General features: G+C 46.7%; 1 protein-coding gene across 2 annotated transcripts in view; it reads left to right on the top strand.

Annotated features, from left to right (window-relative positions):
• Positions 1–14896, top strand: part of IGSF9 (immunoglobulin superfamily member 9) — a 466550-nt gene that overhangs the window by 253323 nt on the left and 198331 nt on the right. Inside the window, exon 12 of one of the 2 annotated variants that reach the window (XM_069217763.1) lies at positions 8342–8465. In XM_069217763.1, coding sequence (XP_069073864.1) covers positions 8342–8465 — 124 coding nt within the window. The remainder of the gene's footprint in view (positions 1–8341; positions 8466–14896) is intronic. The other variant, XM_069217765.1, reaches the window with a different exon arrangement.

Below are 14896 nucleotides of genomic sequence, written 5' to 3' on the forward strand. Positions count from 1 at the left end.
GTGTATACATTTGTTTGTATGTGTGTACAGGGTAATAGGCTCTGACCCCTCATGGCCTACAGAATGAGGATATCTTATGTGGCGGCACTCCTGGGGATCAATGAATCATGGTGTCTTCATTCACAAAAAGCTGCTAGCTGAGTTTGAAACAAAACTTTGCAGGCGACCACAGAACAAAATACAAGCATTCACAAACACAGAAACTTTCAGTGAAAAGGAAACATACTTTAAAAGTAACAGGTAAATATTGAACATTTTTATAAAAAAAAAAAAAAAATTGACTAAAGTTCACGCTTTGTAACTATTCGAGCAAAGGAACTGATAAGATGTTCGGTTTCACTTTCTTCTAATGGCAAGGCGCATGCACCAATCATGGTAACACCTCAGTAACTCTGCCACGTTTCCGGCCTGATTCAAAGTTGTGTAGTAGAGGACAATTTCTACAGAAGTGCTAAAAATTGAGCAGAATATGGTGGAAGAACTTCTCGGGTGGATTTTTCAGCTGATTTAACATTACCTACATTCAGATGACTTTCCATCATACCACTCAACTCCAAATCAAAAAGTTACAACTGGTCAGGGCAACGCATCAAGGTTAACATTTCCTGGCATTTCCGCAACAACCTAAGATGCTTTATTCGACTTATGAAACAAATACTTGGGTGCAAAGCCTTCCAAGGTCCAAATGTCCTTTAACATTTGATACAGTAAACCCTTTCGTGATACATGTAATGACTGATACACAACACGTTTGTAGTAAACTCCTAAAACTCTAAACTGCAAAAAAAAGGAAAGCTTCATAAGCTTTTGGGATACATATGCACTATTTAAGGCTGCCATGAAGGACAGCTGTCATGTCCCACATAGCCAAAGCAACCCTTTATGCAGTGCCCTCTGAAGGACGCACTGGAACACAATGCCAATCTGTTCTCTTAACCTCGCCTAGTGTATTAAGTGCTATTTAACTAATAACATTAGATAGCCCAGAAAGTGATTTGGGCCTCTCAAAGGGTAGACAGCCATTACATAAATGTGCACACAGTACAGCTTTAGACATAGCAAAACCTGTATTTGTAAAATGCAGGATCGGATAGAGACTTATAGCTGCAGGTTCCGAATAATGTCAGACTGGATCCGGAAACTTTTTGTGAACCTTACCCCTGTGCGCCGGTAGGTGGAATCCTTTGACTCCATGTGACATCATCCGTATCCAAAGTGACATGCACAGTGCCCATATAGGCACCAATGCAGCACGCTGACGTCAGTTTTGTCTTTGCCTCTCTAATCAGTGCATATCCAGAGAAGAGCTACCCCAAGTCACTTTTTGACTGACCTTTTTTTTACTCTTATTTTGTAAATATTTTTTAGACTGTCTGACGCTGTGGCAGCATGTCCGTAAAGAAGGCTCGTTTCAAGCCCTATGACGCCTGTCACCGACAGACATCAGTGACTGATCCATGACTAGTCTGTCTGTGGTGCCTCAAGCACAACCATGATGCCAAGACCTGCCTTGACTCGAGCCATACACCCCAAGAACTTGAGGGAGTGGACCTCAAGCTCCTTGTTGCTTGACATGCGACAGCACTATGGTCTCGGTCGCAGTAAAGAGGAAGGTCCTGGGATCGATTGCAGAGCCACTCCAAGCACTCATCATTGCAGTCAAAGTTCTCCGGGCATTTGGATAAATCCTACCAGTTGAAGAAGAGCAAGAAGTCGAAGGGGTCTTCGACTTCAACCCCGACTGCTGAAGTCGTCTGACAAGACCAGGGAGCATTGGCACTCAAGGCCTGGCTCTGCGGTTGACCCTGTTCCTGGGCCGTCTTTGCTGGAGTTTCTAGGAGTCGGAGCTACCACCTCTGAACTTTGCAAATTTTATGAGGCAATGCACCACATCTTCTGCTGGCCTGTCACCGCTGGAGTGCCTTCGGGCCCTGCAGAAGGGGCCCCTACAGCTCTTCCGTCTGCGGGTTCGCTCCTGACAACAGTTGGGCCTCCTGGATCCATGCACGGATCCTGATCGGTGCACGTCGAGCCACCACAACGTTACCCAGTTTCAACTCCACTGCCGACGTCCCTGGTACTGCCTTCTCCATACTTGCCCCTGTCTAGACACAGAGCCAAATGGATGATGTCCAACACGACTCTGGTGCCGACTGGGGTCAGATCAACCAGGCCGGAGCCTGAGCTCCTATTTCTTTGGGCTAGGATGTGAGGAATATTCAGAGGGGCCACAGGGTGCTGATGAATACCAGCCCATAGATGTCACCAAGGACACCTACTGTCAGGGTCTGGTGGTTGCCAGTGGACTGGACACCTCCCCAGATGCTGGTTTGATTTATTCTACCATGGTTGTGGATGAAGAAGCATAATTCGCTGTGGTGGTGAGGAAGTCGACTGAGGTGCTTCAGCCAAGAGTCAAGACATCTGAACCACTTCTCTTGTTTAATGACGGTCTCACAGTGTCCTACTCGAGGCCTGGTCCGAGCCTAGCACAGAAGTGCCTGTCAATTGCCCACTGCCATTGCCCTGCCCATGGGACCCCAGTTTCCTCACACCCCACCCAATCTTGGAGAGCTTGGTACTCCAAGCCTCCACTTCCAAGTTATATCCTGGTGCATTCTCTTCCCCTCCCCTGGACAGGGAATCCAAGAGGCTAAATACCTTGGAAAAGTAGATCTTCTCTTCTGCCAGCCTGGCAGTGCGGTCAGCAAACACAGCGTGCCTCTTGGGCTGGTACTTTCACTTGATCTTGGACTCTGTTGCGCAGGTGCTGCCAATGGTCCCAGAGGAATCCTGAACCATTCTCTTCTAAGCCTTACTAACGGAAGAGATGCAGTATGTATGCCATACGTTGCGGGCTGGATACGACCGATTCGCTAGTTAGATCGGTTTCATAGTTGGTAGACTTATGATGCCATATCTGGCTGAGGACGACAAGCTTTTCTGAGGATGCCAAGGCCTCACTCAAGGACATGCCTTTTGATGGCTCCCATCTGTTTAGAGACAAGGCGTCCTTTAGCCTTTCCATGGCCCCTCACCAATCACTGTCCACCTTCCGCTCCTTTCATGGCCACGGATGGGACTTCCAGATCTGTCTCCAACTGCCCAGCCACCACGACCAACAGACTTCCTAGTCGTTACGCAGATAAAGACAGAGCATCCACAGACCTCGTGGGTTAGGTAGCCAGAGGTTAGGGCAGTATGCAGCCTCAAAACCCCTTTAGCTTGCTCTCCAACCATCACGGGCAACCAGTGGGAATTTGGCTACGCCGTCAGCTGCACCACTGGAGGTCGATAACATCCTACTGCTTTGTTCTCCAGATTGTCCAAAGGGGCTCCCCTGTGTGACTATCCCTCCACCGACTTGACACAGGCTGACAGAGGACCACATCTCCTTACTCCGTCAGGAAGTGCAGGCTGTCTTGGGCAAGGGAGCCATAGAGAGGGTGCTGGCATCAGATGTTGGTCATGGTTGTTATTCCCACTACTTTCTAGTGCCCAAAAAGGATGGAGTCCTTCATCCTATCCTAGACTCGCCCCATCTAAATTTCTTACTAAAAAGGAGAAATTCAGAATTCTCACACATGTTGAAGTCCCTTTTGCCCTGGACGCAGGAGACTGGATGGTAGCATTGGACTTGCAGCATGCATACTTCCATGTTACTGTCCTGCCTGCCCACAGACGTTACCTGCAGTTCTTGGTGGCCCACAAGCACTTTCAGTGAGCTATTCTCTCTTTTGGCCTTACCAGCTCCCCTAGGGTGTTAACCAAGGTGATGTTTGTGGTTGGCGCTCATGTGCAAAGATCATTGGTTCTGGTTTTCTATGTTGACGACCGGCTGTTGAAGACAGGCTTCACCCCAGGTGGTCGTCTCGCATCTCCAGACTAAGGTAAACCTCCTGCATTTGGAGGGGTTCACTATCAACGTACCAAAGTCACACCTGATCCCTTCTCAGATGCTCCCTTTCATCGAAGCTGTTTTGGACCCTGTGCAGTTTCGGCTTCTCCTGACTACAGGATATTCAGGCTATGATAACGATGTTTCAGCCTCTAACCTTTATTTCAGTGAGACTGACTCTGAAGCTGCTGGGCCTCATGGCCTCCTGCATCCTGGTTGTGACGCATGCCAGTTAGCATATGCAGGCTCTGCAGTGGGACCTGAAGCTCAAGTGGGCAGAGCATGAGGGGAACTCTCTGACATCGTCCAGATCGCTGAGGACACTGCAAAAGATGTGCATTGGTAGTTGATGAACCACAATTGGGTCAGAGCAAATCCCTCTCCCTTCCCCAACCAGATCTGACTGTAGTGACAGACCTGTCACTCCTGGGTTGGACAGGCATCTGGGAGAGGTGTAGATCAGAGGCCTCTGGCAGAGTCCAGACTCCGTACTAATATGTTGGAGCTCCGAGTGATCCAGCTGGCATTATACGTCTTTCTACCCTTAATTAAGGGAAGACTAGTGCTGGTGTTCAAAGACAACACCCCCACCAAGAGATACTGCAGCAAACAAGGTGAGGTAGGGCCGTGGACCCTCTTGTCAAGAGTCTCACTAAGTGTCAAGAGTCTCTGTCAAAAGTCTTGTCTGCGTTTGTGGACGTGACTGGAACGTCAGGGCATTTCCATGGTGGTTCAACACTTGGTGGGCTCTCTGAACACCAGAGCAGACAAACTCAGCAGAAGATGCCTAGCAGATCACAAATTGCGCCTCCTTCCGGAGGTGGTGCAAGGTCTCTTTCAGCATTGGGGAGTGCCTTGGCTAGGTCTGTTTGCCACCGCAAACAAAGATCAGTGTAAGTAGTTCTGCATGCTAGAGTTAGCAAGGCAGCTCTCTCTCCGAGATGCTTTGGTCTCAAGTGGAGCTCCAGCCTCCTGTATGCCTTTCCCTCAGTACCTCTACTTTCCAGAGTTCTCAAGAAGATCAGAAAGAACTGGGGGCAAGTCATCCTTGTGGTTCTGGACTGGGCTTGGAGAGTCTGGTTTCCCGAGCTATTGAGCATGTCCATCGGTCCTCCGATCAGGCTGACACTTCGGAGGATCTACTGCTATAACAGTGCGAGAGGATTCTCTACCCAAACTTGTCAACATTCCGCCTTCCTCCGTGGAGATTGAGTGGCAAGTTGACAGCTTTTACCTTCTGTGTCAAGACTCCTTGTGGTGAACGTGCTCCTCAGAATAAGTATAATGAACAGATAGGGTCCACCTCTTGATACCCCTAATTCTGCTTACAAGAAAGGCATAGATGTTTAGGGTGATTAAGTAGGGGAATAGGGAGTGGGGAAGGACCAGCAAGGAGGAAGACCTGTAAGAAAATAACAATGATTATGGCCTCAGTTACCCTTAGTGTCTGAAAAGGTATGTCTAACTTCAACCATGTGCTAATACCTCTGATGGCGCCTGTGTGATTCAGATCCTGACATTCCGAACTGAAGTCTGCAATGTTATCTTGGCAGCTCGGTGTCCCTGGTCCATGATAGTACATGCCACCTGTTTGATCAAGTTTGTGGCATAGTGTACAGCCAAAGTTTGTTTGTTTTTGTTTATCCTTGCCCTAACCCAGCAGGGTTCGGCATTGGGCAAGTTGAAGGGTTATTTGTTTGCTGTTTCTGCTTTTCTACAGCTGCCAGATCAGCCTTTCCTTTTTAAGTTCCCTGTAAATAGGTTCCTTAAAGGTCTTTAGCATATTTCCTCTGACTCCCTTCGCTATACCTCAGTGGGGCCTCAATTTGGTTCTTATTTTTCTGATGTGCGCTCCCTTTGAGCTGCTTCATAACTGCCCTCATAGGCTCCTCACCATCAAGACAGCCTTTCTGGTGGCAATTACATCTGCCTGAAGTGTCCGTGAACTGCAGGTGCTGTCATCTCATCCTCAGAACATTTTCTTTTACCCAGACAAACTGGGCCTTCGTACTCTAGCATCCACCTTGCCAAAGGTTGTCATCCCGTTCCACGTAAGCCAGTCTATCACCTTGCCTACCTTTTGCGCTCCCCTCATCCCTCTAAGGAAGAGGGGAGACTCCGCCGTCTTGCTCCCAAAAGAGCATTGTTGTTCTACCTCGACCACACAACTCTTTTTGGGCTATGTCAGAACCAAGGAATGGAAGGCCGTGCAGAGGCTTGGGTATCTATTGTAAGGTAAGGATTTTGCAGCTAAAAGCCTCTATCTAATGAACAGCTTACTTATCATCAGTAATGACTTATCTTGTAGAGACTCTGGCTAGATGCAGATATCTCATCTACCCACCCATCCTCTCTGCTCTGCGAACAGATTTTTAAGTACAGGCCTGTCTCCTTTTCAGGGCCCTACTTTCACACATCAGTGGTCAGTGCTGTTTGTTTCTCTGTACTCTTGGTGTGGAAACTAAACTGACTGGAGTGGCACCTATATAGGCAATTCTGGATCCAGTCTGCCTCTTGGGGAATATTCTGTGGTAAGGAATCCGGATAGAGTCTGTACCTAATACGGTGCTACCGAATGTAAGTAACTTGTTCTTCACCAATGGGTATCCTGTCACTGATAAACAGCATTTGTTGTCAGACTCAATGGTATTCATTTAATGACGCTGGGCGAGTAAAAGGCTGAGGTGGTCTGCCACCATTTGTACCCGTGCCCACTTGGTGGACATAGATTATCGTAGTGGAAATATTTGTTAGGGGACTGACCCAGTGAGCTTCAGACTCTCAAAACAAGCTTTGCATCAAGTGCTTAGTTTACCCAAATTGTACTTCTGTTCTCGCCTCATCTTTAACCTACTTTAATAATCTCTATTCATCAGTCTTTCCTTGCGATAAAGTCAAGCCTTATGCGTAAGCAGACTATCGTTTCAATCACTTTCAGTCGTAACTGGGGCTGGATGTACAAACACTGACTTTTTATACATGGAATAGAGTTTTGTGAACCGACCTATGTACTAATAGCTGACTTCACAAAATTCCCATTTAGAGTGGGTCGCAATCTGCCCCACCTCATTACTATTGATGAGGTAGGTCACAAATTGAAACTCACTCCGATTGGTGGTCATTAGAGGGATGATTTCCTGCAGGGGCAGAAGATCACCACGTCTGTGGTTGCTTTTTGGATATTTTTTAAATTAATCCCCTTTTACCACTTGGACTCAAGAGTCTCTAACTTTTAAATGTTTTGGAACAGGGTTTACAGCCATGATATATTGCTTTGCAAAGTTTGGAAGGGTGGTCCTAAACACTCCCTTTCAAATAGTGCATGATGCATTTGTAAACTCATTTGTGATTCAGTAACCATTTAACAAATCACAAAATGAGCTTCTCAGATAACGCAAAGCCATTTTACAATCTCAAACCCTGTGATTTTGTGAATGGTAGGCTTTGCCATTACAAAATAGCTTTGTACGTCTGGTCTATAATTTGACGGGTAAACCGCAGTTTACACTCCTGCCACAAGATGGTGTGATACTCCCATTAGTTATCAATCAAGTAGAATATGGGATTACAAAAAGGAAAACAGAATTTGTGTTTATTGTAGTAACACCTTTCGTTTTGTCCTAAGAGCTTTTTGCTCGCAGCTTTCCTTATAATAATCACTCCTCTTTCTGCCATTCCTAAGGAACGTATAACCTCAGTGTGGTTTGATGTTAGTTTATTTCGCTGTCTTGTAAATTGTTTACTTTTCAAAGGCTCTTTTTAGGGTCGAGTGCGTGAGCGCTCTAGCCTGTTGTAATCCCTCTGTGGGCTTTTAACCACGCCCACTCTTGCTATTTATTCTTTGTTGTGCTTTTCTTACATGCTTCATTTTTATTGGTGCATTTTGTGAAATGTCCCTCCTTTGTGTGCTAAGTTCCCACCCCAGGCGATTTAACTAAGTGAACATTTCTGTTGGCCATCGCACTACATCACGCTTCCTCCTTTTACAGCGTGTGATGGCGTCTCCTCAGGTTTGGGTTTGCTTTTCATTCCAGCCGATATCCTTTCTAGACATTCATGCCGGGAGCCAATAACTCTTGCACTCATGGTGGCGGTGGCTCTTTGAATCGCTTTGCTTCTGTCAACTGTTTTACTTTTCATATTCAATTTATGTAGCAAGAAAAGTCCAGTTAGGAATTTACTACGCTAATAACTCTAACTCGAGCAAATGCAAGACCCATTGCATTGCAAATGCCTGTTTTCATATAGAGGTGCTGCCAGGGAATTGTTCATCTACTGTAAACCTGTTAAGAGGGTCTTACTGCCTGTATTTAGCGATTTTGTCGTATACCACTGTTTTGTTTCCCCTGCTCGGATTGCGCAGGCAAAGTTGTTGTTTGCTGTCTTCTCTGTGTGTTCATTTTCAAGTATGACTTATCAGTCGCTTCTGCTTCTCTCCACCAGGTACCAGCCCTCATGCAGTTATAAATGTGTCTGCTGTGCCCTTGGTGTCCGCTGTGAATGTGTCCTGGGTCCCTGGCTTTGACGGTGGATATCTCCAGAGGTTTAGCGTCTGGTATGCTCCTGTGTGAGTGATATCTTGGTAACACTGTCCTTCCTTCTTGTGTTTTCTCTCTCTCTGGTTCTGGCATATTCTTCCTTTTCATGTTTTTATTTCTTCCCTTCTCCGTCTTGCTGTTTGTTTCTATACCTCTTCCTCAGATATTCTTTTCTTCTCTCCACGATTACCTCTATTCTTCCTGATCTCTACTTTTTCTTTCTCATTTCCAACAGTTCCTCCTTTGTACAGGCATTCCTTACTTATTACTTTGATGTTCTTAGCTATGATTTTTTGCATCCTTTATCTTTTGCTCTAGTATATTTCTGTGACCTCTTTTCATGGTTTTTTAAAAGGCATTAATGCAGTGGCGGCAACATGCTGCTTAGTCAGTTTTCGGTGTAGCGGGCCTCACAATGTGGCACATCGAGGCAGAAGAAACGGCTAAGCCTTAAGCACACATAACCAGTGATGGCGGCAGGAGAAAGTGAAAAACGAGAGATGAAAGAGCATTAAGGAGGAATACGGATAAGGTCATAAGGGGCAGGTTTTGTTGAACATATGATGCCCAAGGAGAAGTTCTCTTCTGTTTTTCATTGGTGTTGCATCTTTATGGAAACATGCTGCTTTTGAAGTCTGCTTGCTCCGCTCTTGGGTCTCTAGAGCGCACAACTCACTGCACCCCTTCCACTCTGTCAGTCATGCTGCTTGAAGAAGCAGATCCACCCACTCCAGTCTCTCAGGAACTCTAATAGGGACATGCAGCTATATAAGCCTTCTCTGCCACTTTCTGGAGCTTTTGACCAGAGGTGTGTAATGGAAGACGGCTATCTGTATCCTGTCAGCTCATTGCTAAACTTTAGTTGAGACATGAGACACTACAAGGCCCTGTGTCCTCTCTGTGTTCACTACATCGCTAGAATAGTGATACAAGACTAGAAGACGGATTTCATGTTTTCACTCTTTGAGGCACTCTAGTATAAGCAGGTCGCTGCATAAGGCTTACTGCTCCTTCAAACCCTGCAGTGATTTAATAAAGATCTTCAAGCATGAAAGGTTTATGCACAATCTGATCATTTTTCTGACACTCTAATGCTAAGATGCAAGTGTACCTTCTCCACTGTCTGGTGCATTCTAACGGAGACAAGGGAATGGAGAAGGCTCACTGCACCCTATTTACTCACTACAGCACTCTAATGGAGATGTAATCCTGGAAGGATCTCTGATCCCCCTCCCTCAAAGCGGGAATCTAATGTAGATATGTCTCTCTAAAATGCTCTCTTAATTCCCCTTGTTAATTCCAGCACTCGAGTAGAGATATCTGACTCAAGCCAAGTCTAGATTCTTTATCCGATTTCATAGGTAACAGATCATAAAAGATTCATCACAACACAATTAACATAGAATAAATAGCAACAAAATTGCAAAGCAGATATACACATAAAACATTTGAGATCAGAATTTTAAAAACAGATAAAAACAGCAGAGCTATAGTGTCAGTTCATTAGAATATCATAGCCTGACATAGTTACATTGCACATTTTAAAGCAGTAACCTATATCATGATAAACAATGGGACAGTCAAGTTGTTGCAAGAACATCAAAGGAACCCTGCATTTGCTGAGCTCAGATTTCCGGAGTTCCAGGACTAAAAAACCTTTTGGTGAGAGAAAGATAAAATTTACAAAATAAAACAAGATCTAAAGCGGGACATCAGCCCCGTTTTTAGGTGCCTGTAGTCATGAGCAAATATGGAGTCACCCCTTGCGTAGTTTGCAAGAGACAAAAATCTCTGACTGAAGAAAGAAACATTTCCTAGCTATTATAATGGAAAGTTTCAATTTAATTAAGGATATGGAGGTGAGGATTAGCCCTCACCAAGTTCTTAATTTACTTTTTCACGGTCTATGGTGGACTGTCTCACCTGAATAAATGAACTTGGAGAGGGCTAATCCTCACCTCCATGTCCTTAATAGAATTGAAACTTTGCGTTACGATAGCTAGGAAATTTTTCATTCTATTTCAAGCCCAGAGGCAAGGATCAGGTTGGTTTAAAGCTTTTCCACTACCACAGAGGCAATATTGTGGGCTTGCTTAGAAATTAATTGTTTAAATATAGAGTCCGGAGACCAATCTGCTACATTGAGGATGTCCTCAAGGCGGGCACCCAGAGAGAAGGCCTTGCACCTCTGATGGAATGTGCTACAAACTTCTTTGTATCTATGGCAGCTTTTTGCATGGTCCACTTGACCTATCTTGAAATAGTGGGGGAGGATACTGCCTTATGTGGCTGCGTAAGAGCAATAAGAAGTTGTTGTTTCCTCAGGGGGTGTAGCTCTTCCGTCATCTCTTTGTACACCTTAATGGACCATACCATGCACAGCTTAGGTGCCCCTGGGAACGTGGGATAGGAAATCATACAGGAGTTAGATTTTTTTATTCTGAAAACATGAACAGTAACTCTGTCCGGTGTAAAAACCTGTACTGTGATATCCAGAGCCCTGACATCTGAAACTCTACGGCAGGAGACCAGGCACAGGAGTGTTGTCACTTTAGTTGACATCTGTTTCCAAGACAGATATTTATTAGAGGGTCAGGATTTGAACAGAGAAAGGACTTTTTTGACATCCCACAAAGTGGAATACCTCGGTTCTGGATGAAGAGAGAGTTGAATACCCCAGAGCAGTTTACAAACCAGGAGGTGCTCTCTCACAGGGTGGCCATCTACCGGAGAGTGACCAGCTGAAATAGCCGAACAGAAGTTATTGATAGATCTGTAAGCCCGACCTTCCGAGGTAAAGTAATCTAGAAAATTTAGATTATTCACATCGGTCCTCACAGGATCCAGTTGACGTTGAGCACACCAGCCCAGCCATCGAGACCAAGCGGAGCGGCATCTTTTATTTCTGCTGTCTGCCCAAAATTTGGAGACTAAAAAGGCAGTGTCTTGCGAAAGACCCAGGACTTTCCAACGTTGCTGGTAATCCTCCAGGCCATGAGATGTAGAGAACCCTCTAGGACCAGATGATGAGGGTTCCCCAGGGGATCCTTGAGACGATCTGGAAACTGGGGAAGACGGATTGAAGAATCCGAGAAAAGTTCCTTCAGAACTGAAAACCAGACTTGAGATCTCCAAATCGAGGTGATGATCCGCCTACTGCCTCTGGACCTGAGTGGTTACCCTCATGAGCATTGCAGAGTGGGGAAATGCATAACTGCTCTCTGATCTCCAATCCTGCAGCAATGCATCCATTGCCACTGCACTGAGATCTGCTCTCCAAATGTAGTACCTGTTCAGTTGATGGTCCAGGTGGGACGCAAAGAGATCTATCGAGAAGAGACCCCACCTGGTCTGCAGATTCTGGATCACCGAAGGATCTAACTTCCAAGGACTTGCATCGTAGAAATGACATGGCTGTCAATCGGCCTCTGGATTTGATTTCCTCGGTAGATGCTCCACCATTATTGAGATCTGACACTCCTGACAGTACGTCCAGAAGCTGTTGGCCAGATCGGATAATGTTTTTGAACGGGTTCCCCATAAGTGATTGATATAGGGAACACCTGCCAGGTTGTCCATTTTTAGGAGGACACAACACTGGGCTTTGTCTTTAGTCCAGCAATGGACCACGAAAGACCCCTCCATCAGTTCCAAGCAGGTGACATGAAGGGAGTGCTCTGCTTAGGACCACTTCCTGCCTGTGGAGAAGTCCCCGCAGCACACACCCCCAGCCAGAGGTGCTGGCTTTTGACTTTGTCACCAGGTCCGTTTGAGAGCCAAAGATGGCGCAGCCGTTCCAGGCCTCCATGTAGGCTGTCCACCACCGAGCTCTTCTGTTCATTGATGATGAAGCCGAGAGACTCCAGGAGAGATACAGTCAGTTGGAGTTAGGAGATCAGGGTTTTGGTAAACTCGCTCCTGATAAAAATATCGTCCAAATAGACTATCATTCTGACGCCTCTCCTCTGGCCGGCAGATGCTCCACCAGGGAGCAGAAGATAGACCGAAAGGAATAGTCATAAATTCGAAGGTCTGTGAGCGCCATTGGAATTGAAGTTTTCGGCGATGGGGGGTTGGGGATGGGGATCGTGAGGAAAGCATTCCTGAGATCGAGATGCACCATCCAGTCGGTCCTCTGCAACAGATCCCTGAGGAGATGAATCCCTTCTATTTAGAAGTGGCGGACGACCAGCCACTCATAGAATTCCTTGATATTTATGAGCGGGCGCTGCCCCCCCTTCCTTCTTGCCTACCAAGAAAAGGTTGCTGAGGAAGCTGTTGGAGTGGAGTTGTGATTAGATAATCGCACCTTTGGCTAAAAGACTGAGCTAACCTGCTCCCAAGACGGAACCCCAAAGATGGTTGCACACTCACTGTGGGAATCGGTTGAAGAAGTGGCTCCTCGGGACTGGCCCTCTCATCGGCATTGGTAACTTCTTGTGGGATAGAAGGTGCAGAATCTTGAAGGATCCTGCCAAAAGCCCTGCTGATCCCCTGATCCTCTGAAGGGGGGCGAAGGAGGGGCACGGATGGTTGACTGCCCCTGTTGACTGCCACAACCGGCCCCAGAGAACATCCAAGGGGTGAAGATTTGTTTGATAGAGGATTGAGCTTTGTCGAAGGAGTTAAACGTGGCCACAAACTTACCTAGCTCGCGGATGAATGGATCTCCAGAGAGACTCCCTTGAGCAATTGGACCTGCCTCTAAAGTCACCGGATCCCCTAACTTATCACGGCCTGTTAGGCCCAGCCTGAGAGGGCTTCAGGGGATATGAGAGAACCCAGTGCCTTGGTGTCTTCCTGACATGAGCGCTATGACTGATCAATTCCCCTCCTGGGATCTCTGAAATATTTTCCTAGAAATGAGCCATCCTGCCATCTACCTTCGGCTTGTGGGCCACCTTGCCCTCCAGCGCAGGATGGGAGCATTCCACCCTGAGGCGGCCCGTACCTCTTTATCCAGGGGCTTGCATAGGCGGTTGACCATGTAGGTAGTGACCTCAGTTTCAGAGACCCGTTCTCTGGAGCACAGAGCTCATCCGGATCCAACATGTCTGAAGGGTCGTCTTGGGAAAGGTCCTCCAAGGTCACCTCGCCACAAGAGGTGTTGAAAGAGGCCGAAGGACTCCAGGGACAATCTGGTTCTGTGTCTCTGTCTGAGGCATCTGGAGAATCATCCCCAGTCAATGGCTTGGGAGACGTAGACGGGGTTGAAGGGTGGAAGCCTTCCCCTAGGGGTCAGGGAGGGAGGGCTCAGTAGCAGGGGTTGGGAATCTAAGAAGGCCTTTTTAGGGCGTTCAAAGGCATCTAAGTCCTCCCGAGGGTCTCCTGCTCGTTTGCGCTTACCTTCCGTCGCAAGTGGCAGGCCTGGAGGTAGAGGGACATCAGGTCCAGGTGTGGCTTCCCTCTGATGACTGGGTCGTTGGCACTGGGATGCCAAAAGCATGAATTTCTTTTTGAGGGGTGCCATTGCTTGTGAAACTGCCATGTGGATAGTGGCATCCATGAGGCCGCAAAAATGCTCATCAGTGGGGAAGTATGTGATTTTCCTTCTTCCAAGGACTCAGATGCAGCGTCCTCCATGTTAGATATAGGGGGAAATCTGGTGGGTGATGACCAAGTATAGGACGGAAGGCTCCCAATAACAGAAGTGCTCAACCTGAAGGAGAGGCAGTATTTTTTTGTTTTATTTTCAGCTTCAGGACACACATACACCCCTTTGTTTTAACTGGGGAAGAAGAAAGGCTGCTCAAGACATGCCCCAAAGAGGAGGCTGGTAGGCAGCTTTTTCCAGTCCCTGACAGATGTCAGACTCTGAGCGTGGGATTGTATCACCTGCCAATTGTTGAGTTATATGAAGGGCAGAAATGAAAGCGCAGAACGCGCTCACGCACAAAGGAAAACAAAAGTTTATTGCAGCGAGTGCCAACTAACAGAAATAGCTCCCTATCGGAGAAGGTGGCTGAACGCGTTTCATCTGTCATGGAGATGAAATTGATGTGTCAGCCACCGCGGGAGGTAGGGTGCACTGTGCGCAAGTTGAAATTGACATGTGGGGCCCCCTACCAGACGGAAGACCACAGCGAGCAAGGAAAACTGACAGGGTAGCGGCTGCGAAGGAGTGAGCTTTCCCGCAGCCACGATAAGAAGGAACAAGCATTCGCAATGCAAAAGGTCTTGCGTTTGCTTGAGCTAGAGCAATTAGCATTGTAAACTCCTAACGGGACTTTTCTTGCCACATAAATTGAAAAAGAAAATAAAACCGTTTCACATAACTAACTGGACTTTTCTTGCTATAGAAAGTGAAAAGTAAAAGTTTCACATAAGCGGGCTTACGGCCGCCATCAGTGCAGAGCAGACACACAAAGCGGAATAAAAGTTTACTCGTAGCGAAACCTATTGGCAAAAGTGCAATTATCTATGTAACCGACAAAAGTGCAATTAACTATGTAACAGGGTC

The sequence above is a fragment of the Pleurodeles waltl genome, chromosome 12 (assembly GCF_031143425.1).
Source record: "Pleurodeles waltl isolate 20211129_DDA chromosome 12, aPleWal1.hap1.20221129, whole genome shotgun sequence".
Taxonomy (NCBI): Eukaryota; Metazoa; Chordata; class Amphibia; order Caudata; family Salamandridae; genus Pleurodeles; species Pleurodeles waltl.